The sequence below is a fragment of the Tachysurus vachellii genome, chromosome 24, assembly GCF_030014155.1.
Source record: "Tachysurus vachellii isolate PV-2020 chromosome 24, HZAU_Pvac_v1, whole genome shotgun sequence".
NCBI lineage: Eukaryota > Metazoa > Chordata > Actinopteri > Siluriformes > Bagridae > Tachysurus > Tachysurus vachellii.
Genome location: NC_083483.1, coordinates 14,088,963 through 14,116,939, shown reverse-complemented (window position 1 = coordinate 14,116,939; position 27,977 = coordinate 14,088,963). Strand labels below are relative to the sequence as shown.

The 27,977-nt window shown below is 43.3% G+C and overlaps 2 protein-coding genes across 3 annotated transcripts; both read right to left on the bottom strand.

The window, feature by feature from the left end:
* On the bottom strand, positions 1-19,573 carry capn9 (calpain 9). Its single transcript, XM_060859905.1, has 20 exons — positions 19,219-19,573; positions 15,771-15,840; positions 14,136-14,254; positions 13,898-14,031; positions 13,186-13,354; positions 12,435-12,518; positions 12,230-12,315; positions 11,281-11,358; positions 10,260-10,420; positions 8,462-8,616; positions 8,167-8,375; positions 7,552-7,588; positions 7,214-7,294; positions 6,345-6,402; positions 6,169-6,233; positions 5,895-5,963; positions 4,204-4,282; positions 3,213-3,329; positions 1,970-2,028; positions 1-483 (listed from the first exon to the last, which is right to left on the bottom strand). Exons 1-20 carry the CDS (start codon positions 19,423-19,425, stop codon positions 457-459), a joined length of 2,064 nt encoding a protein of 687 aa, XP_060715888.1. The 5' UTR covers positions 19,426-19,573; the 3' UTR covers positions 1-456.
* A 3,475-nt stretch (positions 19,574-23,048) lies between these two features.
* taf5l (TAF5-like RNA polymerase II, p300/CBP-associated factor (PCAF)-associated factor) lies at positions 23,049-27,661 on the bottom strand. 2 transcript variants are annotated; one of them, XM_060860848.1, is made up of 8 exons: positions 27,514-27,661; positions 26,761-26,902; positions 26,489-26,593; positions 26,094-26,287; positions 25,171-25,317; positions 24,607-25,035; positions 24,036-24,502; positions 23,049-23,822 (listed from the first exon to the last, which is right to left on the bottom strand). In XM_060860848.1, exons 2-8 carry the CDS (start codon positions 26,897-26,899, stop codon positions 23,489-23,491), a joined length of 1,815 nt encoding a protein of 604 aa, XP_060716831.1. In that variant the 5' UTR covers positions 26,900-26,902; positions 27,514-27,661; the 3' UTR covers positions 23,049-23,488. The 2 variants fall into 2 exon arrangements, with proteins under 2 accessions (XP_060716831.1, XP_060716833.1); XM_060860850.1 differs by lacking the exon at positions 27,514-27,661 and adding an exon at positions 27,258-27,462.
* Between the last annotated feature and the right edge of the window lie 316 nt (positions 27,662-27,977).

Genomic DNA, 27,977 nt, shown 5'->3' with positions numbered 1-27,977 from the left:
GAAATGAAGAAATTTTAATTTAAGAAATATGCCATTTTGCTATAGCTGTATGTGTATTGATTTATATTTCCCTTGATAAATAACGTCTATGATTTGGATGAACACGAGTCATTCAGCTCACTCAGTTTGATGTTTCGTGTGTCAGCTTGAGGCATGTTCATTCCTGAGAAAACTTTTACACGGGTTTGACGCAGGTTATATATGAGTGTGAATTTATTTATTTCCAGCACAAGCCGACTCGACTCGACACAGCTCAAAAAAAAAAAAAAAAAAAAAAAAAGATTTACAATCCGCCAAATAAAAATAAAGCAAACACTAAACAATCTTTTCAATAAAATCTTCAAATCATTTCCGTTTTCAGAAACTGAATTTCAGTTTGGAGGAATCTGTGTTTGGGAAACATATATATTACAGAATAATTCTTTAAGATGCTTTTCCTCCAGTTTCTTCTCCTCTTCAGACGTTCATGGCCAGCATCAAAAACTGTAGAAAAAATAAAATTAAATAGAACATTTATTAAACATAGAAAATAGAAACATTTGTACAGTGATACCTCGAGACACGAGTGCTCTGACATACGAATTTTTTGAGATACGAGCTGTGATTGGACCACATTTTTGCCTTGAGATAAGAGCATATTTTTGAGATACGAGCATCCGAGCCGCCGCCACCGAAACAAAGATCACCAACAATCACGTGTGCTCTGTTTCCCCGCCTCAGCTTCCCGCGTCTCACTCGGTTAAAGCCGCCTTTCCACTTGTAACACGTTAATGGAGATTTAGGATAGCTGTTCAATGTTAGGCCCGCAAAATTAAGGACGGAGAACTCACAAACGCGTCACCCAAAAACGATTTATTCCTCCGTACATAGGGAAAACCTCCGTAATAACATGTTACTAAAACAAAAATACTCATTAGTATGAGAAAATGAAAATAAAAGAGAATATCGGTTGTAGCATCAGACTTCCACACACATGTGGTGTTATAACTGAAGCGTGCACACTTTAGCGCATGTGTACATCCACTAATGTACACAGCAATAAAGCAAAGGCACATTGCACAAAGGGGTAGCACCGCTCCACTCGTTACACACTGCACACGTCAAACGACGGCCGATAAACAGGAAGTCATTCATTTCCTATGGAGAGTCACAAAGGCGCTGCGTGAGGTGCCGAACATCTGTGGATCCGTAATTTTCTGATCCGTTTTAAGCGTCGGATCCGTTAAAAATTTTTAACTTGTGCGACTAAGTGAACGAAAGTGAAAGTGTAACTCCTCCTAACTCCTCCGCCTGTTTACTCCTCCGCCTGTTTACTCCTCCACCTGTTTACTCCTCCTCCTGTTTACTCCTCCGCCTGTTTACTCCTCCGCCTGTTTACTCCTCCGCCTGTTTACTCCACCACCTGTTTACTCCTCCGCCTGTTTACTCCACCGCCTGTTTACTCCTCCACCTGTTTACTCCTCCGCCTGTTTACTCCTCCGCCTGTTTACTCCTCCGCCTGTTTACTCCACCACCTGTTTACTCCTCCGCCTGTTTACTCCACCGCCTGTTTACTCCACCGCCTGTTTACTCCTCCGCCTGTTTACTCCTCCGACTGTTTACTCCTCCCTCAACCTCCGTGCGCATCTTCCGTAAAGTAAAACCAGTTTATTTTTTTAACATTCTCTTTTATTACTGTATGTTTTTATACAATATTTGTCATTTATAAATACAGGTACTGAACATTTTTCATATTCAAAACACAAACAAAACAACTGGAGTGGAATTTTGCGAGCTGGAACGGATTAATGGGATTTCAATTCATTTAAACGGGAAAAATTGCTTTGAGATACGAGCAATTTGAGATACGAGCAAAGTCACGGAACGAATTAAACTCGTATCTCGAGGTATCACTGTATATTTTAATCTATAAAATCCCCGTCATGTTATAGTTCATATTTATTTGTAAAACTGAAACATAACCACCTACTTGTTGGAAGTTCAAGTTCACTTCTCCTGTTCCTTTAGTGTCCAAGGCTTTGAAAACTCCTATAATATATATAAAACAAATTAATTAAAAGACTAATTCAAGCTAATAAGCAATTAATCATATGAGTATTAGTGGGGATATAATATTAAGCCCCGCTCAATCTCAGTAGTGTTGTAGGAATGTCGACTCCTTTCAGTAAATCGGATCGTTTGAGTCGACTCTTTGAACATTTAAACTTTTTCATTCATTCATTCATTCATCTTCTACCGCTTATCCGAACTACCTCGGGTCACGGGGAGCCTGTGCCTATCTCAGGCGTCATCGGGCATCAAGGCAGGATTCACCCTGGATGGAGTGCCAACCCATCGCAGGGCACACACACACACTCTCATTCACTCACACAATCACACACTAGGGACAATTTTCCAGAGATGCCAATCAACCTACCATGCATGTCTTTGGACCGGGGGAGGAAACCGGAGTACCCGGAGGAAACCCCCGAGGCACGGGGAGAACATGCAAACTCCACACACACAAGGTGGAGGTGGGAATCGAACCCCGACCCTGGAGGTGTGAGGCGAACGTGCTAACCACTAAGCCACCGTGCCCCCTCATTTAAACTTTTTTTTATTTATTATTATTATTATTATTATTTTAGCTAAAAATGCTAGCGATATAACGCGGTGTGATATTTGTCTGAAATCGCTGTGCTAAATCTCACGCTACCTTTTAATAAACATTACGTTAGACTGTATTTTATAAAGTACGCAAACAGACTCGGATTCTATGATTATGTTGACTCATTAACACACAAGTCAAGTTGCTTTCTCTAAATAAGAGTTCGTGGTGATTTATATAATGCTAGTCAACATGATATAATTAGACTAATCTGTGAAATGTAAGTAAAACTATATTCGCTAACAATTCTTAACCTGTCACATAGTTGGTATCGTTAACTAGCGTTAACTGAGACGACAACTTATGGACATTATTACAATATTAAGTTAATGGAATCGTAAACTTTAGCGTGCCCAAATTACAACTGTCTTTACCCAATAATCGATGCTGTTTACAAAATACATATAAGATAGCATTAAAGTCACCATTGTGTAATTTTAAATCCATGATGGCCTTGACTCAGGTAATATCCACCTCTGATACAGTCTACATTGTGGTCAAAGCAGATCCCTTTCGGTTTACAGGGATGTAAATTTGTGTTTATTTTGAGTTTCAGGTAACTCACGGAACATGTTCTCCAGGCGGACGATGCAGGTGAGGTAATCGTCGAAGTCGATTTCGTAGTTATCATCCGCAAACCTCAGCGCTATCAGCTGAAGTAGCTGATTATTCAGTTGAATACCTTTAAAAACAATTAGTGTGAAAAAGCGTAAACCATTTTTTACTTAAACACCGACTGACACTGCGTACTGTATTAGCGTCACACTTTTTTTTTCCGTAGCGTGTCAGAAACCACATCACGTTTTTGTTGATGTGTATGAAAATGGAGCTGGAACAGAAATTATTAGTGATGTGTTAAAACTATTTTAGAATATTACAATCTCAATATTAATCTTATTCTTCTTCTACTTTCCTCTTTTCCTGTTAGCGGCTGCCAAAGCGAATCGTCAGTTTCCACCTAACTCTATCCTCATCATGCTCTTCATATCCTTTTTTAACACATCCATATATCTCCTCTTTGTCCTTCCTCTTGACCTCTTACCTGCAGCTCCATCTCCAACATCCTTTAACCATCTCCCTCCTCTGTACATGTCCAAACCATCTCAATCTAGTCTCTCTGTCCTTGTCCCCCAAAACAGCCAACCTGAGCTGTCCCTCTGATGTGCTCCTTCCTAATCCTGTCCATCCACGTTACTCCTAAAGAGAACCTCAACATCTTCATCTCTGCTACCTCCATCTCTGCCTCGTGTCTCTTCCTCACGGCTACAGTCCCATACAGCAGAGCTGCTCTCACTACTGTCTTTTAATATTAATATTGGGACCCATAGATACTTAATAACGATTTAAAAAAATCAAAACTATTTGCATTCACACACATGATCCATGATATCGCTCCGTATATCACACACTGTCACGGGTTAAAATAGGTCAGTGAAGCAGATAGGAAAATGAATTAATCCCAATGGAAGCCAACGGTAATAATATTTTCACGTAATAGATATATAATTATTATTAGAGTTATATATTGATTCACCTCAGACAGACTATCTGCTCACCTGTTGCTTTGAGAGCAGACCGTAGTTCGTAGGAGGACATGCGTCCACTTCGGTCAGTATCAAACGCTAGGAACAACATCTGCAAAGAAGACGTTTGACAAAGTATGATGACATGCAGCACAATGTGACATTTTCCAAGAGATCTTTTCCCCTTTGTTTCTCTGTTCTATTAAATGAAGAGGTTTGTAAACAGTAAAATAGTGTAAGTCAGGGGCGTAGCCATCATTTAAAAAGTGGGGGGACGAAATGTCTAGTGTTATCTGTTTTTTTTTTTCAGTTAACCCTTGTGTAAATGACAGGTTTTACTTTTTAATCATGATTTTTTTATTCATGCTTTATAAGCGTTATAACGTTTGTCAAAGCAGCTATTTTTCCTTATAATCCTTTAAATTAAAACTTGCTAATTATTCAACAAGAGCAACAGGCAAAGTTACTAAACATTGTGCAACACAATTCGGATACCGTATGCCAACTTACGCTTGACATTTTTATAAAAAAGGAGTGAAGCGTTTTTTTGCCGCTTTGAGCTCATCGTAACCGAACGCTGGACCGCGGGTGCGACTCGAGCTACAGTACTGGGGGCGCGTGATGATGACGTGACAAGTGAGTGACCGATTGCCGTGAACGTCATGTATAGACGATCTTAAACTTTCTTGTCTCTTTGAATTTTAAATCACTCTGCATTTATATTAAAACCTCATTAAAACCTCAACATGTTGTGAACACAACTCTCCACTAAAAAAGTGAGGGGGACGAATTTACTTTTTACTTTTTATGTCCGCCGCGTCCCCCGCGTAATCTATGCCCCTGGTGTAAGTAATATAAAAATGGCAGAGATTGCTTAAGATCTTGTGGCCCTTAACAAAGTTTATTACTGTAGCTGTATATTCAACTTATTATTTACTATCAGATATCAGAATGAATTGTAAAATGTGTTAAATAGTTAGTCAGATAGTTAAGAAACAGCTACAATTACTAACAATATATCACCATGTATGATTTTAGCCTACGGTACTAAATGATGTTATTCCCCTAGTTAGCTTTTAACCTTTTAACCTTTTAACCTAACGTCGATCGTTTCTATTTAAGCTATAGACAAAGCATTTAACAATTAGACACGACATATACAATTTATTCTAACATATCGTCGCTGTCAGACGGAATCCTCGTATCTCCAAAAGCGTTATTTTTCAGGAAATTAAAAAAACTCCGTACCTTATCTGCAGTGCACAGGGTTTAGTCCGCGTTGCAGTGGATTGTCTTGCGCTAAATTCCTGTCCTCAGACGAGCACCAGAACTAGCGGGGGTCAAGATTTTTTTTTCTTTGAGCCCAGTGTTTTGAAGACATTTACCTCAGAAGACGTGTTGATTCGTTGCGACTCTTCTTGAGGAGAAATATGCCGTGAAGCTCTCACACGGAGTGAGGAAGAGGTGGACAGTTGAAGTGTCCAATGGAGTTATGAGATTTGCGCTCAAGCTATTTTCAAGACTTTAGATTGGTTAATAACTTGTAAAAATAACAGACCCACGTGGGGACTGACCAATAGCATCGATATGTGAAAAAATATGAAATTGACCAAATTTGGACATACGAGGTTTCCACCCGACAGCGACGATATATACCATTAAGACGTAACTGGAAAGAAATAAGGTTCTCCTGCTGGTAAAGAAGAAACTATTTTGATTCTCACCATCCACTTCTTCATCTTTTCCCAGAAGATCTTAAACTCCTGAAACTCGATCATTCCCGATCCGTCCGCCTATCCTTCTGGTTCAGGAAAAATCTTAACACCTTACACAGTAGCTATGAAATAACCTACAGTACTTAATCAACATCTAGGTAACTCGGTTACACTAATATACTGTAAGTATTCTCACAAATAACAAGGAGCATTAATGTTTTTGCAGTAAGCAGAATATCTGTAGTTCATTTCCCATGAACTACGAACAAGCGTTAGAGGATACATCCATCAGGTTGATGATACTGTGGCAGGTGTTCAGACTCACTCCATCAAATTTAATCTCTTTCCCTGTCAGAATTAAAAAAGACATGATGCTTTGCAGTCAAAGGTGTTTAACAGTTTAGGAGAATGAATCATATCAGGCTGTGTTGTAAAGTAGTTTAATGAAATCAGACTTACTCCTGCTCAGAACTCCGTTTAGGAGGTCCTTCAGCTCATGGGCACTGATGGCCTGATCCTGCAACCAGACAGCAAGAACATCAGTCATATGGCATTTTTATTTCATATTAACAACTTGATTTAAAAAAAAAACAAAAAACTAAATTATTAAACATGAACAAATAAGACTAGCCATTTAATTAATATAAAATTATGGGCACCCTATTAAAAGAGAAAGAGTTGTTGTGTGCCTGTTGTAGCAGATGGGTCACAATGGGTTTTATCAACATACACACTCTCTCACTCTCTCTTACTCATCTTCTACCGCTTAGCCGAACTACCTCGGGTCACGGGGAGCCTGTGCCTCTCAGGCGTCATCGGGCATCAAGGCAGGATACACCCTGGACGGAGTGCCAACCCATCACAGGGCACACACACACTCTCATTCACTCACACAATCACACACTACGGACAATTTTCCAGAGATGCCAATCAACCTATCATGCATGTCTTTGGACCGGGGGAGGAAACCGGAGTACCCGGAGGAAACCCCCGAGGCACGGGGAGAACATGCAAGCTCCACACACACAAGGTGGAGGCAGGAATCGAACCCCCAACACTGGAGGTGTGAGGCGAACGTGCTAACCACTAAGCCACCATGCCCCCCCAACATACACACACACAAAATGTAAATGAAAATTTGTTAAAATCTGGCTACAATTTTTTTTACTTTGGCCTGGAGTACAAACGACACTTGCATACAACTTGAATAAAAGACAAACGAGTCCCAAGATGTTAGAGAATTTCACATTAAGCAGCTGGTTAACATACTGTTTAGACTTAAAGTAAAAGAAAAAAAAAACATCTTTGTCACAAGTTTGCAATCTTACCGATCCAGCAACCTGTTCAAACAGTTTCCTTAAGCCCTTTTCTTCAGCCGTCTCCTCCTCAGGCTGAGTCGGCACTGGCGGCTACGATCAAAAATGCAAATTTTGTTTAAACACGTAATGTAAATGAACTGATCGGTGAAAATGTACGACTTGAAATATCATGCCAGTAGGAGTACAGGTATAAATAGAGCATAAATTCTTGACTTTCTTTAGTCCAAGCTATCAGCTATCACGCTTGTCCATCCAGACCAGATTTTTAGGAAGCTCATGAAGGTTATCGTGTAAACACAGATGTAAATATGAAAGAAAGTTCTAAGGCTAAAAAAATCTTCACTTACTTCAGGCAGGTCAGCTTCGATAGTGTTGCCCATCTCCCTGTTCAGACAGAGCATTTGTTCAGTGTTTTACACATAAACCTAAAGTTTAGTCCATCTGATTTGAGTAACACTTGTAGTAAAGCTTGTAAGGCCATTGGTGTAAATTTAGGTTAAAAAAAAAATCATCAGCCACTAAATTCACTCATTCACTCATTCATCTTCTACCGCTTATCCGAACTACCTCGGGTCACGGGGAGCCTGTGCCTATCTCAGGTGTCATCGGGCATCAAGGCAGGATACACCCTGGACGGAGTGCCAACCCATCACAGGGCACACACACACTCTCATTCACTCACGCAATCACACACTACGGACAATTTTCCAGAGACGCCAATCAACCTACCATGCATGTCTTTGGACCGGGGGAGGAAACCGGAGTACCCGGAGGAAACCCTCGAGGCACGGGGAGAACATGCAAACTCCACACACACAAGGTGGAGGCGGGAATCGAACCCACAACGCAGGAGGTGTGAGGCGAACGTGCTAACCACTAAGCCACCGTGCCCCCCTCCCCCCCAAATTCAAGTGTGTTGATATTTGTGTAATATAATGCCGATGTAGCCTTGGGGTACATACAGTGCTCCGGCTTTAGTCTCAGAGAAGATGCGCACTAGGAAGTCTGCCTCCTTGTGGGGCTGGAAGGTGGTGGGCACTACCAGGTAGTTGCCTGGTGGGAGGATGAAACGCTCAGACACCTCACGTGTGTTGATGTAGGTGCGGCTGCGCGCTTTCGAACCGTTGAATCGGAAGAAATCTTTGTCTGCGTGGTCCTCATTATTAGGGCACTGATGGAAAAACAGATATAAAGACTCACTTTCTCATGTTAGTTGTTTATCTGTTGTGCAGCGGAGTAAGTCTTACACACTCTGACCTGATAGATGGCAAACCCGATGGTCTCCATGTCGAGCCCTTCCTTGCGCAGTTTGCGTCGATTCTTCTGCATGAGGGCTATGATGACATTGCACTGATTATCTGTGTGTGCATCCTCCAGCTTCAGCTTGAACTGTGGGTTTGTCCAAAAGGTGTCTGATATGAAAACAGACATGTGAAGTTAATCAGGTGTTTGAGAAAATGGGCTACAGCCTCAGAAAAAACTTTCTGCCTGAGGATACAACAGGACCGTGTCTTTCTCCAGAGGGGAGCTATGGGGTAGATAGGATGGAGAGTGTAGGACTGAAGGGAGAGGGATCGACTCCTACAGTAGCTGGAGGTTGTATCTGGAGCATACAGTATCTCATACATATATACAACTGAGCTGGACTCCATAAGTTCTTCAAGGGTTCTTTGGACGAGTTAACGGTTTTAGCATTCTAAATGGACACTGGCTTTTTTTTTTTTTTTTTTAAAGAAAACCCCTCAGATGTAGGACACTACAGTACAAACAAAGAAGCAAGAACAAAACAACCAGCAGTCAAGCAGAAACTATAAACTTGTAGTCTGAGATGTTTCTAGGGATAAACATGCAGTTCTCTTGGATGGTCATTCTTACAGGTCAAACTGTTTATTTAAGACTGATTTAAGACTTGAATGATGTTATATCTATCCTATAGAATGTGTATGAATGTCTGTGTGTGTGTGTGTGTGTGAGAGAGTCAGTCTGAGGGTGTGTGTTTGTGTGTGTGTCTGTGTGTGTGAGAGAGAGTCAGTCTGAGGGCGTGTGTGTGTGTGTGTGAGAGAGAGAGTCAGTCTGAGGGTGTGTGTTTGTGTGTGTGTCTGTGTGTGTGAGAGAGAGTCAGTCTGAGGGTGTGTGTGTGTGTGTGTGTGTGTGTGTGTGTGTGAGAGAGAGTCAGTCTGAGGGTGTGTGTTTGTGTGTGTGTCTGTGTGTGTGAGAGAGAGTCAGTCTGAGGGCGTGTGTGTGTGTGTGTGTGTGTGAGAGTCAGTCTGAGGGAGTGTGTGTGAGAGAGTCAGTCTGAGGGCGTGTGTGTGTGTGTGTGTGTGTGTGTGTGTGTGTGTGTGTGTGTGTGAGAGAGAGAGTCAGTCTGAGGGTGTGTGTTTGTGTGTGTGTCTGTGTGTGTGAGAGAGAGTCAGTCTGAGGGTGTGTGTGTGTGTGTGTGTGTGTGTGTGTGTGTGAGAGAGTCAGTCTGAGGGTGTGTGTGTGTGTGTGTGTGTGTGTGTGTGTGTGAGAGAGTCAGTCTGAGGGTGTGTGTTTGTGTGTGTGTCTGTGTGTGTGAGAGAGAGTCAGTCTGAGGGCGTGTGTGTGTGTGTGTGTGTGTGTGTGTGTGTGAGAGTCAGTCTGAGGGAGTGTGTGTGAGAGAGTCAGTCTGAGGGTGTGTGTTTGTGTGTGTGTCTGTGTGTGTGAGAGAGAGTCAGTCTGAGGGCGTGTGTGTGTGTGTGTGTGTGTGTGTGTGTGAGAGAGAGAGTCAGTCTGAGGGTGTGTGTTTGTGTGTGTGTCTGTGTGTGTGAGAGAGAGTCAGTCTGAGGGCGTGTGTGTGTGTGTGTGTCTGTGTGTGTGAGAGAGAGTCAGTCTGAGGGCGTGTGTGTGTGTGTGTGTGTGTGTGAGTCAGTTTGAGGGAGTGTGTGTGTGAGTCAGTCTGAGGGTGTGTGTGTGTGTGAGAGAGAGAGAGTCAGTCTGAGAGAGAGAGTGTTTATGAATGTCTTATATGACACACTCTCCGTGACCTTCCAATTCTTTGGGAAAGAAAAAAAAAGTGAGAAAACTTTGCACTTACCGATGAAGTTTCTGCAGCCTCCGGCGGTGGAGCCCCGTACCCAGCTGCCATCCAGCACATTCACATTCCATTTCTTCTTGGTGTCATCCATCAGGGAGTCTGGAGTCAGGTTACACAGTTCCACCCTGTCGTAGTTTGCCTTGAAGTCCTCAAACTCCATCCTGCAATACAACAACTAGTGTTTGAGGACAGTTTGATAAGCACATATCCTTAATGCTGAAAGACAGGGGCGTCACTAGGCCCTTTTTAGGGGTGCTTTAGCCCCCCCTAAACTTCTGCCCAGCCCCCCATAAAAATGATTTGATTAATTATTTTTTGATCGCTTCAATCCCCTTTAATTAAAAACGCATTTGAAGCGGCGACAAGTTGCGTCATGTTTCGGCTCCTCCCCTGAACCGAGTCTGCGTGGATTCAGCGTGTTTTTCAATCCGCAGAGACGGTTTTTATGTTATTTTCTGGTTAAAAGTTGGTTAAAAGTTTATTTTATTTTGTCAAAAAAGTTCCTTATCTGAGGTTTTTATGTGAGCTTAGAAATGCAAACAGTAAAATGTCGCAAACTACATTCACAACTCAAAATTTTCTAGTGACTGGTCACATCAGTGAAATAAAGGGAATACAACGGAATAGTGGATTGCAATAAGGTTAGTAGTATACAACCCTACCCTGGGGGCTGGAGCCCCCCTAAAATGAAAATTCTGCTGAAAGATATCTATAATCTATAACCTTAACCCTTATCAAAAAGTGTGACACAATTGAGACAGCTGAGAGTTTTGAGACAACTGTGCAAATTAAGGGCTTAACCACGGAAGCTCGGCAGTGTCTGGATTTAAACTCACAACCTTCAGCTTTAATCACTAAACCGCCACTTTCCCAAAAAACCCTTTCAGAATGCTTAGAACCCATAAAAATACCAAAAACCCATTTTGAATTTAGGAAATAAAGAGAGCTTAAACATTATTTAGTTTCATGTGAATAATTATTTCAAATAATTTGTGCCAAAGAATCAGAGCAAGGCTGATACCAGAACTCTCCATCATCTGTGGCATTTTCGAGCAGTCTGATCTTATCGGATTTATCGATGACGCTCCACTCTCTGGAACTGCAAGGAAACAGGAACACATAGACAAATTAATACTGAATTACAATTCAATAGAATCCTGCATTAGCAAATAGGACATATATTTCTAGGTCTAGGTAAATTTTCCTACAGCACAGTAAAAAATGTTTGGTGTCAGTATTCATTCACTCATCTTCTACCGCTTATCTGAACTACCTCGGGTCACGGGGAGCCTGTGCCTATCTCAGGCGTCATCGGGCATCGAGGCAGGATACACCCTGGACGGTGTGCCAACCCATCGCATGGCACACACACACGCACTCTCATTCACACACTAAAGACAATTTTCCAGAGATGCCAATCAACCTACCATGCATGTCTTTGGACCGGGGGAGGAAACCGGAGTACCCGGAGGAAACCCCCGAGGCACGGGGAGAACATGCAAACTCCACACACACAAGGTGGAGGCGGGAATCGAACCCCCAACCCTGGAGGTGTGAGGCGAACGTGCTAACCACTAAGCCACCGTGACCCCTTGGTGTCAGTATTAAAGCTGAAAATTAATAGACGTTGTTTGCTTCCAGTTGAAATTGGAACTATATAGTATTAATGCCATGGTAATCTCAGTGTAATTCCAATTTCAGACATTCAGAGGTGGAGTTAATAGATGGAATGATACCAACAATTAACGTTTCCCAATTATTTGAGATAACACTGAAGAAATGAATGTGGTGATGTAGTTTGATGCTAGATTAGCTCCAGCACAAGACTAAAGAAGCGAAAATAAGACACAAAGAATGTCTTGGCTGATCGATAAATACATAAAATCAATGGAAATTGTTAAGAATAAGTTTTAATATCTATAGATCTGTCTTTAGATTCTATGGTCAAATCATGACTAGGAAGGACGTACCTATCACTCCAGGGACCGTTCCATTCCACCTGACCCCAGGGGTTTCTGATACGGATCAGTCGCACTTTCCCCCCTCTGTAGTTCACCTGAAGGAGAACATTGAGAAAAATATTCAGAGACAACAGACGCCATTTAGACGCCAACTCGTGTAAGGTCGAACGCAAAGAATAACAGTTTCTCAGCTTTGGATTAAAAGTATTGTTACCTCTTCCAAGCCAGTGACGGAGTAGGCGTGACCTTTGACCAGGCCTGTGGAGGTCTGAGCTTCTGATTCAGCCGAGCTGGTGATCTAGAGAGAAAGAGACATGCCCTACGAATGAATGTGTTAGCATGATAAGTTCTTTTTTAGACTTATCTTCAAAGCTTATTCTGGTATTTCAGCTTCAGCTTCACGAGATCTGACATTTTAAAGATCTGGTTTATTCACCACATGAGGAGCCCTGTGGATTTATCTCATCTAATCAGATCTGTTTAGTAGTAGTGAAGCTGCAGTTACAACTAGAGATCTACCAGCTCCAGCTCCAATTACCGAACTACCTCGGGTCACGGGGAGCCTGTGCCTATCTCAGGCGTCATCGGGCATCAAGGCAGGATACACCCTGGACAGAGTGCCAACCCATCACAGGGCACACACACACACACTCATTCACTCACACAATCACACACTACGGACAATTTTTTCCAGAGATGCCAATCAACCTACCATGCATGTCTTTGGACTGGGGGAGGAAACCGGAGTACCCGGAGGAAACCCCCGAGGCACGGGGAGAACATGCAAACTCCACACACACAAGGCGGAGGCGGGAATCGAACCCCAACACTGGAGGTGTGAGGCGAACGTGCTAACCACTAAGCCACCGTGCCCCCCCCCCCCCCTTCTATGCAACAAATTCAACTATTTTCAACAAGCAGTGAAAGTTTCACTGCTTTTGTTTAAGTTTTGTCCTCATTCTTACGTCTATGGAGCAGCCCATCATGGAGCCTCTGTCCAGCGCCTTCTTCAGGATGGTGAAAAGGTCTGAGGGAGCTTTCTTGGTTTCGTATACTTCTCCAACTCCACCAGTGAAGTCCTCCAAGGCCTCCAGGGTGCTGCCTCCCTTCAGAGACTCGTAGCTGCCGTTCAGTCTGACGCACAAACGCAGATGCAGTGCTGAATAAACTACGGTTCAGAACCACGCCTTATAAAAATACTTGACAGACCTGCAATTATTTTCTAATGAGGTTGATCTTATTGTTATGGCCACAATTTTACAGTATATTGGAGGCTGTCCAACATCTACATAAACTCACCTGAGTTTATTTCGTTTGTATCTACAGTATACTGGGCAGGATTATTCTTGGCTACATAAACTCTCGTGTACGTGTCTTTCTGCCTTAACAGAACTAAGTTAGCAAAAAAATTTCATCTACCGAAGGAGTAATAAATAAACAAAACTACCAAATGTAATCATTGTAATTTATCTAATAAATGAACGCAAACTAGCAGGTAAAAGATAACTTAGCAAAGCATGCTAACTAATGACCAATGAAAAACGTTAAGCTAATGAGAGAAAGCTAACAGAGTACAGTAAGTGCTACCATAGTGAAAAAATGTAACCTCGTGTAAGAACTCTAATACAATGAGTGAAAGCTGACTAGTGAATTCAAACAGCTAGTCATAGGTTTTACTTGGCATAGGCCTTCTCCAGCAGCGCACTCCAGAACTCGTTGCAGTCAGCTGAATGGAGGAACATCAGCTTGTTCCTCACACATGGCAGCCTGTCATCTACAACCACATCCAGCCATCGGTTATGCTGCCAGAACTAGAACACACATACACACATACGCATATCAGTTTATTCAGTCTTTTATTTATTCAGGTATTAAATTAAACGCAATATCGAATCTTGGGGCTGCTGAGATTCACCTGGAAGTGAAAGATTCCGGCGTAGCCACGATCAAAACTCTGGTCAGGTGGTACGACCCTCGACAGGATCTCCTTATCCAGTGTCAGTGAGGCAATTGCTGCTAACAACCAGCAGTCTCCTACACACACACACACACACACACACACAATACTGGGTCAATATCTCCTTTTTTTTTGTCAGATACTAGGACTGATTCTATAATGCTTTTAAATAAGCGACATAGGCACAAGGTATAAAATGACAGGACAGATCCAAATATAAAATTGTATTATCTTTCATTTCTTTAACACAAAAAGTTTAGGATCAGTATGTTTCCTTTGGCTTTGACCTTATTATTATTCAATTAAAATCTGTAGTAATGTTTCACGGTGTCATTAGGTTCCTAAGACAACGTGTCATCTACGATAATTGTTTCATTTCATTTACATATTTCAGGTCTTCATTTACATACTTCAACATCAAAAATCCAACACGAGAAGCAAAAGGTGATCCTCAACAGGATGCTACCACCACCATGATTTACTTTAGGGATGGTGTGTTCAAGACAATGTGCAGTAATGGGTTTTAATTAATTGTAGAGCTAAGTGCAGAAATTATTTCAGAGCCAAATTTGCATCCGTTGGTCCACAGAACGGCTTAGTGGTTAGCACGTTTGCCTCATACCTCCAGGGTTGGGGGTTCGATTCCCCCCTCCGCCTTGTGTGTGTGGAGTTTGCATGTTCTCCCCGTGCCTCGGGGGTTTCCTCCGGGTACTCCGGTTTCCTCCCCCGGTCCAAAGACATGCATGGTAGGTTGATTGGCATCTCTGGAAAATTGTCTATAGTGTGCGATTGCGTGAGTGAATGAGAGTGTGTGTGTGTCCTGGGATGGGTTGGCACTCTGTCCAGGGTGTATCCTGCCTTGATGCCCGATGACGCCTGAGATAGGCACAGGCTCGCCGTGACCCGAGGTAGTTCGGATAAGCGGTAGAAGATGAATGAATAAATGGTCCACAGAACCTTTTCCACACATATTTACTGACTTTCTAAACCACCTGTGGCAAATTCTAACTCCATACAGCCCGACGGTTTGGATCGTCTGAGCTGTGGTTCTCTCCTGCTCCTTCATATTTACCCTTAGCCTCTTGATCGATTCTCTGACGAGTCCCATCGTTTCGTAGACGCTTCCTCGAGTCATGATTGTGCTAGTCTTTCTCAGTTATGGATTAAACAATGCATGGTGAGATACTAAAAGTTTTTTCAAGATGCTATTCATTGAGCAGATGATGTCACTACCACTACTGATGCTTAAACATTATTACATTTTTATTTCTTAACAATTTTATCCAACTATAATGAGCCCGTTTCCAATATTATGGTCTGTTTTGTGATGATATACATGACCATCGGTCCCCATTCAGTCCATTTCATTTCAAGGTTATAACACTACAAAAATGGGTGAATACACCAGACGTGCACATGGAATGTACAATCATTGTGCCTGAATGAATGTATATATGTATCATTGTGCTATGAATGGATGTATAGAATACAAGTCAAATAACTAACATAGATTATAGATATCTTCATAAAGTATTGCGTTAATTAAGTTACAGAAGTTATTCACCACTTCTACACACAATGCTCAGTGCTCACCAAGCTGTCCTTGACATATGTCTGTCCTGTCTGCTCCTCCAACAATGAACTTAGGGTCTTTGCAGATTTCCTACACGAGAGAGAGAGAGAGAGAGAGAGAGAGAGAGAGAGAGAGAGAGAGAGAGAGAGAGAGAAGTATGCATTAAGAAGGAAATAAATTCATGGCATTGATGAGTCACACTGGAATGTTGTTAAAGTGCATTTCTGTGAGTAGGGAAGGGAAGGGAACCTGTGCTGTTTCTGCAAGGTGTGGTCACATTTTTAGTGCTGTGATAAAGTAGCGATGTAGTGGAAAAAATCTATACTGTTTCTCTGTCTCTCTCTGTCTCTGACACACACCTCTACACACAGGTGAACACCCACATAAAAAATGTGGTTCCACTGTTGTGAGTAAGTAAACTTGTCCAGTAACACGTTAAAGGAATGTGTGTGTAGGTGTGTGTGTGTGTGTGTGTGTGTGTGTGTGTGTGTGTGTGTGTGTCTGCTCATGCTTTGTATCTTGATGGACACCAAAAATCTCCAACAGGAGATATCTGACACTTTTGGCTGGTCCCCAGTTGCCTGATCTCCATAAGAAAGAAATCTGCTTTTTAGGGACCTACAAAAACTTTCTTTTTGGCTGCTGAAATTAAGATTAATTTTAAATCTTACATTAATCTTCACTACTATAAACTATTTAGTTTTAGCATAACATTCTTTATCTGCTCTGCATTAATTGTTATTTAAATGCAAGGTCCTCATAAGTAGGTCCTCACAAGTATAGTAAGACATGCGTGTGTGTGTTAAAAATCAAGTAATAAACCCTTAAATAAAGGTTTAACGACAAAACAAACTGTCATAGATTACAGGAATTATCATTATATTGTATGTTAGCCTTAATAATTAAAACCTGCCCAAGCAAAAAGGTAAACATATCCCTAAAATTATGACTATGAGGTCATGCTAGTATTCTTTATTTGCCATGTTAGCATGTTGGGAATTCCTTAAAATGAACAAAACTTTATTTGTTTATCCAATCGTCTGCACAGGTTCCGAGAAATGATTTGCAAAACATTGAGTGTTGTTTAAAACAAGAGGGTGTTTGTCGTTTTTATCACGTCTGCTGCGTGTAACCTCATGACTCGACTGGTCATCGGTTTACACTTAAGTGTATTTATAATTTAAAGACTGACGAAGGATCTTTTTTCACGAGAAAACCAAGATATACAAAACTTAAAAAATGTCTGAAATGTCAGAATTATACATGTTTTTTCTGACAGAACGACTGAACCAGAAAAACTTGTTCCCGTAGTGAGGAGGGGAGGAGGAGGGGAGGAGGAGGAGGGGCTGAAAGACGACCGTACATTTTTTTTATATACTTTAATCCTAAAAGCCATATCAATCAACAGGTTACTTAGGAGTGTCGATATATTAAAGAAATTCATGCTGTTTATATATATTACATCTTCTAAAATAATTTCTTAACAACTGCCATGAGACTTCCATTCTCTCACTCACTCACTCACTCATTTTCTACCGCTTATCCGAACTACCTCGGGTCACGGGGAGCCTGTGCCTATCTCAGGCGTCATCGGGCATCAAGGCAGGATACACCCTGGACGGAGTGCCAACCCATCACAGGGCACACACACACACACACTCATTCACTCACACAATCACACACTACAGACAATTTTCCAGAGATGCCAATCAACCTACCATGCATGTCTTTGGACCGGGGGAGGAAACCGGAGTACCCGGAGGAAACCCCCGAGGCACGGGGAGAACATGCAAACTCCACACACACAAGGCGGAGGCGGGAATCGAACGCCCAACCCTGGAGGTGTGAGGCGAACGTGCTAACCACTAAGCCACCGTTCTATGTATTTCTATTATATAATGTATTTTCTCTTTGCATGTGTTGAATTTTTTCTCTTCTCTTCTCTATAATTTCTTTACACAGATACAGTTTACAATGATAACATTTAGCAGAAGCCCATTGGATTTAACCAGTTATTAAAATCAAATTTTAATCTAAACCAACAGAAGTGATTCAATGCATGCTTTGATTCCCCAGCATGTCCCAGTGGATCAGTACTGGCTCAATGGTCAAGGCTGTGGGTTACTGATAAGAAGGTTGGGTATTCAAAACCTTGCCAATGTTAGGCCCTTGAGCAAGGCTTTTAGCCCTCTCTGCTCTGTGATAGTGTTTCATAGCTGACCCTGTGATCTGTCCACAGTTTCCTAACTAGCTGTAATGCAAATGCGATAAATAAAATCTTCCCCGATGACGTCCACCCATCTTTAAGACTGATGGAGCCAATTAAGCAAGATCATGTTTGGTCATGTTTTGCTCAGTTAATTACATTCACACAATTGATGTCTGGTTCGATCGTGAGCTTGATTTCCTGCCTCTTTTTTGAGTTTTGTATGTTCTCCATGTGTCAGGATGGGTTTCCTCAGGGGTCTTCCATAAAGTCGTTTGTAGAATTGTAACTGTTCGAAGCCCCTTGGTGTGATTGAGTGAGTGTGTGAAAGTGGTGTCTTGCAATGGACTGGGCTCAAGTTCAAAGGTGTGTCCTCACCTCAATCCCCGCACTGATCTACTGTGACCCTAAACCTTCTAACTAAGATTTACACTTAAACTTCCATTAAGTACTTTAGTGTCTGATGTTCACATTGTTATTTTGCACTAGAGCTAAGTGTCTAAAACAGCTAACTATTCCAAATATTTCCCTAAAGCAGACATTAAGCTTGTCAGCTTTCTCATCCTACAGCATTCCAACGTTAAGGTGTCCACCCCAACGTCCAGAGAATACGAGTCAATGCCGACGATGCCAAAGCCTTTTGTAGCTGGGAGCCACGGAAGGAAAATTTACTTTGCCCTCTGGCTCCCCATCAATCACAGCAACACCAGGCAATTGTAGGAGTGTGTGAGTTCATTTATGAAGAAGGGGATAGATCGCGTTTTTCGACAAGTGTGTTATGTTGTCCTCTGTGAGGAACAGTTTGTAGAGATATACTGTAGTTGGCTAGGTTTCACATGTCTCAGAGGAAGCATGTGTTAGCTTGTACCTACTCCCCAGTTGGGAGGTAAGGATGACAGGAGCCTGGCTGATACTCATAAGTGTTAGTGCAGCAGTTAAGATCTTGGACTGCTGATTGGAATGATGGAAGCTCAAATCTCAGGCTCACGAAGCTGCCATTGCTGCAACCCTGAGCAAGGCCAATTAACCCTTAGCTAATATACATGAGATAAATGTAAGTTGCTATGGATACGTACATCTGGTAGGTTCCATAAATGTAATGTAAGATGTCACGTTTTCTAATTACAAGCCCGATCCCAAATCCATTTGTAGATGTTTGACTGAAATCTTGCTTTCTTGCTCTTGAGAACTGAGGAACTAAACCCAGCTCTTGATCTTGATCGCTCAGATTCTTGCTCTCTATAGCATGGTTCTGTACCTACCCCAGGTCGCTTCCATTCAAAGTTGACAGGGACGCTCTCGCTGAAGAAGAGAGACGAGTCTGTGGTAGGGAAATCAGGATCCTCAAAGAGCATTTTCCTTTGCAGGCACTCCTGCCTCAGCTGTTCGTAGGTCTTGCCATCAGCCTGCGTGGGCTCGGATTGGATCTTGTTGACCGAGGTTCTAAACAAAGTGGAAGCGGAAGGCATCCTCACACCTGCTGTAGGATACACACACAGGAGCAAAGAACAGAAGAAACAAGGGTCTGACGATGCAGAATACGACTGATACAAGCTCACTGTGCCTCAGCTGACGCCCAGCTGTTTGTGTGTGTGTATGTGTGTGTGGACAGGCTTAGCAGGTTGTTCGAACTTCTAGAAAAGAAACTGGTTTGACGTCCTGAGCGAAAGTCACCACGCCTGCAGACACTCCCGCTGTGTGAGGCGTGAGAGCTACTACGAGACAGGGAATGCTGTAAAGTTGGAAAAACCTCAGTCACGAGAAGGAAACTTCAAACATAACGATTATTAAGACTTAGTTATTGCTTATAGTCATGTTGAGTCATAGACCTTTATGGGCAAGTTTATACCATTAAAGGTCTATGAGAGGAATCTGGGAACAGTGTAATGGCACTGATTTAACACAGAGAACTGACCATGTCCGGTTTCGATAAGTTTGGAATCTCACATTTCTCTAGTTGAGACCAATCTGGAACTGGAGTGACGTAGCTGAGGTCGAGGAACTTTCAGAGCCAGATTTCATGCATCATGCTGATACTGCTGCCATTTCCATTGCTGTACTTCCTGTCCCCCAACCTCACCCCGACCACTCCTAACCTCACCCGAACAAGGGATTGAGCTGCTTGTGTTATCTGAGCGTAGGCGGGCACAGCGAAAATGGGACGGTGCATCTCGTACCCTGCAGCCACTTAAACACGTCAAACAAAAATGCGTTCAATGTGTGAAACCTGTAAGTGTTTAAATAACCACCTGTAACAACCACCTGACTTCAAAATGCACTAAAGCCTCACTGTACTAAAATACAGAGTACCTCTGCAATGCTTTCAAGCTGCTGTTTGCATTTTTCCAGCCCAGAAATTCTTTAAATTTGTGGGGTGGATGGTGGAGATGCTTGGGCTAAAGTACAACTTAAACAAAAACAAACAAACCAACCGAGAACTGGATCCTAATTTGCATGACTGGTCCAATTGGGGGGGGCACGGTGGCTTAGTGGTTAGCACGTTCGCCTCACACCTCCAGGGTTGGGGGTTTGATTCCCGCCTCCACCTTGTGTGTGTGGAGTTTGCATGTTCTCCCCGTGTCTCGGGGGTTTCCTCCGGGTACTCCGGTTTCCTCCCCCGGTCCAAAGACATGCATGGTAGGTTGATTGGCATCTCTGGAAAATTGTCCCTAGTGTGTGATTGCGTGAGTGAATGAGAGTGTGTGTGTGTGCCCTGCGATGGGTTGGCACTCCGTCCAGGGTGTATCCTGCCTTGATGCCCGATGACGTCTGAGATAGGCACAGGCTCCCCGTGACCCGAGGTAGTTCGGATAAGCGGTAGAAAATGAATGAATGAATGAATGAATGGTCCAATTGGTAAAGTTAGTGTACTATAAACATGGAGTGTTTCTAAAAATAGACGACAGCAATGTGGCTTAATTCATGTTTGTACAGACTATGAGACGGACAGAGACGGTTAATTGGTGTGTGAAAAAGTTTAAAGTCTAGACACGTAGTGTCCAAAACAATCCAACCAAAGAAACCCTCCTTTTTTATAGAGATGAGATACTGATAATACTGTCTTCATCAGTTTCACAGCTACATGTCAGACATGTTTTTCCTCTTTAAAGCCTTTTCTCCCTGCCCTTTTCACTACAGCTGACACACTGCCAAGAATGTATAGCACGCCTCACCCTATCGTGCACTCGCCTGCATACCTTTTATAATCCGAACGCATTCATAAACAGCTGACAGAAATCACGTCATCCAGTGATACAGAAGTGGCGGAAAGCAGTTCAGACAGAGCTGATTTATTAGTAGTCATCAATCAGGGTGAATATTATTCAGGTCTGTTCAAGATTGTTTCATCCTAGTGCAGGTTTGTGTGTTCATAAAGATCCTGACGGTGGAAGACATGGATGTGCAGTGTGGCCACGATCTGCAGAAATGACCGCAAGGTGTAGACTCTAATTGCGTACACTTTTCTCAGGGCTCAGTGCTCATTGCAGAGATGAAGTGCTCGAACATTTCTGTCTCTGTAATAAAAGATATGATAACGTTATCTGGGGGTCACGGTGGCTTAGTGGTTAGCACGTTCGCCTCACACCTCCAGGGTCGGGGTTCGATTCCCGCCTCCGCCTTGTGTGTGTGGAGTTTGCATGTTCTCCCCGTGCCTCGGGGGTTTCCTCCGGGTACTCTGGTTTCCTCCCCCGGTCCAAAGACATGCATGGTAGGTTGATTGGCATCTCTGGAAAAATTGTCCGTAGTGTGTGATTGCGTGAGTGAATGAGAGTGTGTGTGTGTGTGTGTGTGCCCTGCGATGGGTTGGCACTCCATCCAGGGTGTATCCTGCCTTGATGCCCGATGACGCCTGAGATAGGCACAGGCTCCCCGTGACCCGAGGTAGTTCGGATGTAAGCGGTAGAAGATGAATGAATGAATGAATAACGTTATCTGAGCAAGATGTACGACTACAACGCTTGTATTGTATGTTTAATCTGTAACATTTGTAATGTGCAATATTGACAATTCTATCAGGCTTGTTTTTAAATTTTGGTTACGTTATTCTGACCCTGATATTAGCTCCACCCCCAAACATGAGCATAACCGTTCAACCGATTTGAGTCAAAAGGTTTAAACACAAAGTTATATAGTCAACCAGGATTGTTGTGATAGGAAGCTGAAGCCTTGTTAAAGGTGGGGTCTCCGTTGCTTGAAAGCCAATGTTGACATTTGAAATCACCAAAACAAACACGCCCCTAACCCAAATAGGCCCCACCCCTGTTATGCTAGCTCCGCCCCACACATACACCAGACAAGTATAACCCAGACAACTGTTATGGCGGAACCTGCTGGGGCTGCTGGCCGAGGGGATATTTTTTATCAATAAATGAACACAATGAGTAATACTATGGTAATACAGATGTGTTTTTGTAGCACTGTGTGTTGTACCGTGAAAGGTTTAGCTCCGTTTCACGCAGAAGGAGACGGTCAACACCTAGAACCCGAGGCAGAGCTAAGGTTAGAGGCAGAGGTCGTAACGTTGCTGCCGATTACATGGAAACAGGAGACTTGGAGCGTGTACGCATGTTTCAGGCACAAACACTTGCATTAACGCAAGTAAGTGTATTGATTGATTTAATATTCTGAACTTTAATTGATAGAAATTATTAGTCTGTTATTCTGTTTATTAGTCTGTCATTCGTATTCTGTTGGTCCTACTTCTTGCCTTATCGTAAACCTTTCGCTTCCTTTCTTTGTTTTTATCCGCCATGTCAACGTTAAAACCGCTTTCTGCTAATGTCACACACTCTCTCCGCCCATATTGACAAGACACGCCCCTTTCTGCTCACCGGCTACACGTTAGGTCTGTTTTTGTTTTGTTTGAGACCCCGACGCAGTTTTCTGAAGCATTTCTCAAACAACGGAGACCCCACCTTTAATGTTTGAATTGGAATTGCATTTCCTGTCACATGCAGCAGAGGGCACTAAACATTACACGTTTCCTCTTTAAATGGTACAATCTACGATTACTGTCTCCTGGTTCATGGTGATAGACCAAGTACTGGTTCATGATTGAGTAAGAAGGTAAAATAAATAAATAAACAAATGATCCAGACAATAAAGGAATGTTTTGCCTTTAGTCAGAACATCTGCAGAGTTTATTCTTCATTCTGAGACGTTACGTATCATCTATAACAAATATCTCAAAGGTGGTGTTAAACATAAACATGCCCCGATAGAAGGATATAAAAAAAAAAATCCTGCACAGCGATACAAAAAATATAGATATAAAAATTTCAAACAACAAAATGAAATACTGAGAGACGCTGAAATAGAACACACCATCTTGTGACATTCAGAGTTTTGTGATTTAACTAAAATTTACAGCTAGCTGCTTGACTGATATAAACTGAAGTTTTATTTTATTTTATTTTTTTTAAAGAAAAACACAGAGTCTCCATCAGACGTAGATGTAGAGGGTGTATTTAGTGCATCCGAGTGCTCCACAGAGACGTTCTGCCCACACACACGCACACAATGCTGTCTCGCTCACTGCTCGGGTTTCTCCTGCACCGTGCCGGTGACCAGCAGCAGGTTGCAGGCGGTGAACTGGACGTTAAGGACGCTGTTTGTCTCGCCCGTGTAAACACCGACTAGCTCTGGGCTGGAGCCGTCCGGAGACACCGCACCCCCACCGTGGGCGTTCCTAACGTCCCAAATACGCACAGAGTTATCCATAGCCGCCGAGGCAATGAGTGAGCTGTCTGGGCTGAACGCCAGGCTGGTAATAGCACCCATGTGTCCACGCAGTTCCTTCAGCACGCCACCAGCTGCCAAGTCCCACAACCGCAACCGCTGGTCCTCACCTGCAGACACCAGATACCTGCAGGTCACAGAAGAAATGCAGAGGTTAAAAGTTGGCAGTAATCTTCCATTCAAGAGCAGTGACTTCCTGCCTGTAAATGATTTATGTCAGATGTAATGACTAAGATCCACTGCCCAAATATGGCATCATGCTGTGATCTAATTTGTTCAGTTCTGTTCAGCTGATGGTTAGAAGAGTAAACGAGACCATATTATATGTTCGGTTTCTGACCTGCCGTCGGGTGAGAAGGCGAGTGCCAGTACAGGGCCTCTGTGTCCTGTCAGTAAACGCACCGAGGTGCCGTGCTGCGTGCTCCACAGGCGGACGGTCCTGTCGGTCGAGCCGGTAGCGACGTAGCTGGAGTTTGGGTGGAAGTGCACGCAGTCGACGTCGGCCAGGTGTCCGGCGTAGAGTCGCAGCGGGTGAGTGCGAGCAGGATTCCAGAGACGTGCAGTGGTGTCGCGTGAAGCCGTGCAGAAATACAGACCGCAGGGGCTTACCGCTATGTCCCATACGGGGTAGGCATGGCCTCGGTACACAGCAGTGTTGCTGAAACCTCGCAGCTCCCAGTATCTTACTGTGCAGTCCTCTGAGCATGAAAGCAAACCTGTGGAGTCATGCAGGAACGCCGCACCATACACCGGGCCGCTGTGACCGCGCAGGGTCTTCATCTCACTCCCCATCTCCTCCTCCTCTGTCTGTCTCAGAAACGACGAGTGTTATGGAATTCAAGATTAACAAACATGTACCAACAAATATTTTACACCAATAAAGAATAAAGTGACAGAAGGATGTCACTCACCTCCTCCTCCACTAGGTCGCAGGCGAGGCGTATCTTGGACACGTTGGCTTTATAAGGCCCCGCCTTCAACTTCCTGGCCCGGAGGCTCCACAGTTTGAGGGCGGAGTTGTCGAAGGCGGCAGCAAGCAAGCGGCTGTCAGGTGACACCTCTGCGGCATTCAGCAGCTGCTCTGTGTTCTCGAAGGCGTAGAAGCAGACGGTGGTAAGGGAGGGAGGACCCTCACGCACACGCCTGATGCAGTCCTGAAGTGCCTCCAGGGCAGTCTCATTTTGAGGCAGTGACCCCGCTGTGACGTCTACAGACTCTGCACCTTCTGTCCCGTCCATGCCCATCCAGCTGCCGGAACAGGACATAGAGGTGGAGTTTCCTGTAGTAAGCCCCGCCCCGCAGAGCTGGTAGTCAGAGCGACGCACAGCAGAAACCTCCACCTGTGTGGATGATTTTCTTTCGTCAATTTTATCCTTGAGAATTTAATAACAACAATAATAATATAAATGATCTCATCAGACAGGTCATTATTTGATTCAATGATAAAGACAGATTTCCCAAAGAGGCAGTGTGACCTGTAGATGTGTGCTGAGCACTCTGCAGAGGGCGCTGTTGTCATCACTCTGGAGGAAGCGCAACAGATACGTGTAGGCCTCGTCTGTCAATTGCACCACGTACTTGTGCTCCAACAGAGAGCACAGTTTGGAGTTGGAGGCCACATCCTGTACACACACACACAGACACACACACACGCACATTATAGATTAGATAAATAGAGATTGAGGAGGAATAAAGGAATAAACTGTAGTCATGGTGACTGGCCTGCAGTACAGATCACTGTAGTCATGGTGACTGACCTGCAGTACAGATCACTGTAGTCATGGTGACTGACCTGCAGTACAGATCACTGTAGTCATGGTGACTGACCTGAGGTTCAGATCACTGTAATCATGGTGACTGACCTGAAGTACAGATCACTGTAGTCATGGTGACTGACCTGAAGTACAGATCACTGTAGTCATGGTGACTGACCGGCAGTACAGATCACTGTAGTCATGGTGACTGACCGGCAGTACAGATCACTGTAGTCATGGTGACTGACCTGCGGTACAGATCACTGTAGTCATGGTGACTGACCTGAAGTACAGATCACTGTAGTCATGGTGACTGACCTGAAGTACAGATCACTGTAGTCATGGTGACTGAGCAGAGGTACAGATCACTGTAGTCATGGTGACTGACCTGTGGTAAAGCTCACTGTAGTCATGGTGACTGACCTGAAGTACAGATCACTGTAGTCATGGTGACTAACCAGAGGTACAGATCACTGTAGTCATGGTGACTGACCTGAGGTACAGATTATTGTTGCCATGGTAACTGACTCGTGTTGCAGGTCATAATTATAGTTACTGCCGTGAAGCACAAGTTCTTGATTATGGAAATTTGACTTTGTCTATTAAGTGTCTTGTCATGGCAAGTGCAGTTGTTGCCGACTGACCTGCAACGTGACGACGCCTCTGAGATGCTCCACGATGGCCCTTTGCTCAGCATCCTGCTGGAAGAAAGAGTGGAATCGACTGAAGAAGGCGTCGACGGCACCCTTCAGGCCACAGCGCGCCATATCCAGGTGCAGGTAGAGGAAGAGAGGGAAGAGCACGGAACTCACCTCCCGGCCCAATGGCATCTCCGCCTCTGAGACAAACACACACACATGCGAATGTGAACTTCAAGCTTCATCTCAACCATCCACTTCTCTCCCCACTATCTATTCTCTGATGCACTCATAATACTCGTGTGAGAAACACCAACTGTGTGGTTTACGCCATGGCTGCAGAACCAAAAAACGCTGACAGCTGAGTTTCCTGTCTGTGTGATTGCGCTAGTGTTACTCACCCATCAGAAAGCTGCGTAACCTGGAGAACTGAGTCTCGTACTGCTGAGGGTCCGACTGACACGGAGCTGCAGAAACCACATTCCCACAGCTGGACTCTGTCTGAACTGGGAACAGAGAAAAAGAGAAACATTTTATTCAGCATGCACAAAATTACGAGTTAAAAAAAATGTAAGCGAGCCGATTTAGTCACATCTTATATAACGATGGCATCGGGTATTCAAACCTGAACCCTACTGGTTATAATAACGACACAGTTACACTACTACAGTACCCATGAGGTTGGCTGCCATCTCCTCGGCTGACTGAGACAGCTTGGCCCCTTTCAGCGAACTGTCCATGTCCGCATACTGCCGTCTCTTCAGGTACTGTGCCACGGCGTGCTGGATCTGCTCCGTCCGACCACGCTTCATCACCTGGGCGGGCGGGGGGGACAAAAGTATATCAGGTTTAATAATCAAGAGTGCTTATCATGTATACAACTATAATATATAGTAATATATTTACTATTTAAACCTCAGCACCAGGATTATCCCCCACATATCAAGCAGGATGTTTATTGTTACCCAGAATATCATTAGACTCAGTTTCTTAGTGATTCGGTTCAATTCAATGAATCAATTCTGACGTTATCCATGTTGGTTCTTAGCTAAACTATATTATATTATATTAAACTATATTATAAAAAGATCTTTAAAATATAGATTATAAATATAAACCGAACTGATGGATAGAGTACAAGAGCACAAAATACAAAACAAAAACACATACATAAAATTTGTAGCTAGGGTACTTTCGTGGCCCGTATCCCGATTTACTCCGTACTACACACAAACAGCACTAGGTAGTGTATCAAAGTGCGTAATGACGTCCCCTAAATCGTGCGCTGATGTAGGGCGCAAGGAGAGATTTGAGACACAGCCCGCTGATGCGCGAGCTAGTTCTTCAGGTAGACGCGCGCGACGTCACTTTTATTCGTTAGTTAGTGTTTTGATTGCGGTGTTTTTTCAGCGACCTGCGTACTTACTGTGTGTACAGACGTCCCTCGAGTCGAAGAAAGAAAAACAAGAGATGAAAAACACCAAAATATGGTAATATTTTCACGGTTAACATGATGCACCGAAGAAAGGCGCCATGACTACCGACTTCACACTTCCGGTAGAATGTGAAGCTAGAAACAACACAAACAAAAGTCATCAGGGGTTCAGTTCTGTTTAACGTTACATTCACCGCCTACTTCTAAATAAATAGATAAATAAACACAACGCGATTAGAACTTTTTATACAATTAATAACATTTTCAACACTTACAACAAGCTAGTGGTGAAGTACCTTAGTGTTACAGTACCTTAGTGTTACAGTACCTTAGTGTTAAAGTACCTTAGTGTTCAAGTACCTTAGTGTTACAGTACCTTAGTGTTAAAGTACCTTAGTGTTACAGTACCTTAGTGTTACAGTACCTTAGTGTTACAGTACCTTAGTGTTAAAGTA

What these genes read in the sequence shown, in the direction of transcription:
- capn9 (XM_060859905.1), bottom strand. Translation starts at nt 19,425, where the DNA reads ATGCCTTCCGCTTCCACTTTGTTTAGAACCTCGGTCAACAAGATCCAA. An exon ending in AACGGTCCCTGGAGTGATAG is followed by an intron (nt 11,359 to 12,229) that starts GTACGTCCTTCC and finishes GTTTCCTTGCAG; the next exon opens with TTCCAGAGAGTGGAGCGTCA. An exon ending in GTCTGCTCTCAAAGCAACAG is followed by an intron (nt 3,330 to 4,203) that starts GTGAGCAGATAG and finishes TTGTTTTTAAAG; the next exon opens with GTATTCAACTGAATAATCAG.
- taf5l (XM_060860848.1), bottom strand. Translation starts at nt 26,899, where the DNA reads ATGAAGCGTGGTCGGACGGAGCAGATCCAGCACGCCGTGGCACAGTAC. An exon ending in GAGGCGTCGTCACGTTGCAG is followed by an intron (nt 25,318 to 26,093) that starts GTCAGTCGGCAA and finishes GTGTGTGTACAG; the next exon opens with GATGTGGCCTCCAACTCCAA. An exon ending in GCGACCTAGTGGAGGAGGAG is followed by an intron (nt 24,503 to 24,606) that starts GTGAGTGACATC and finishes TTTCTGAGACAG; the next exon opens with ACAGAGGAGGAGGAGATGGG.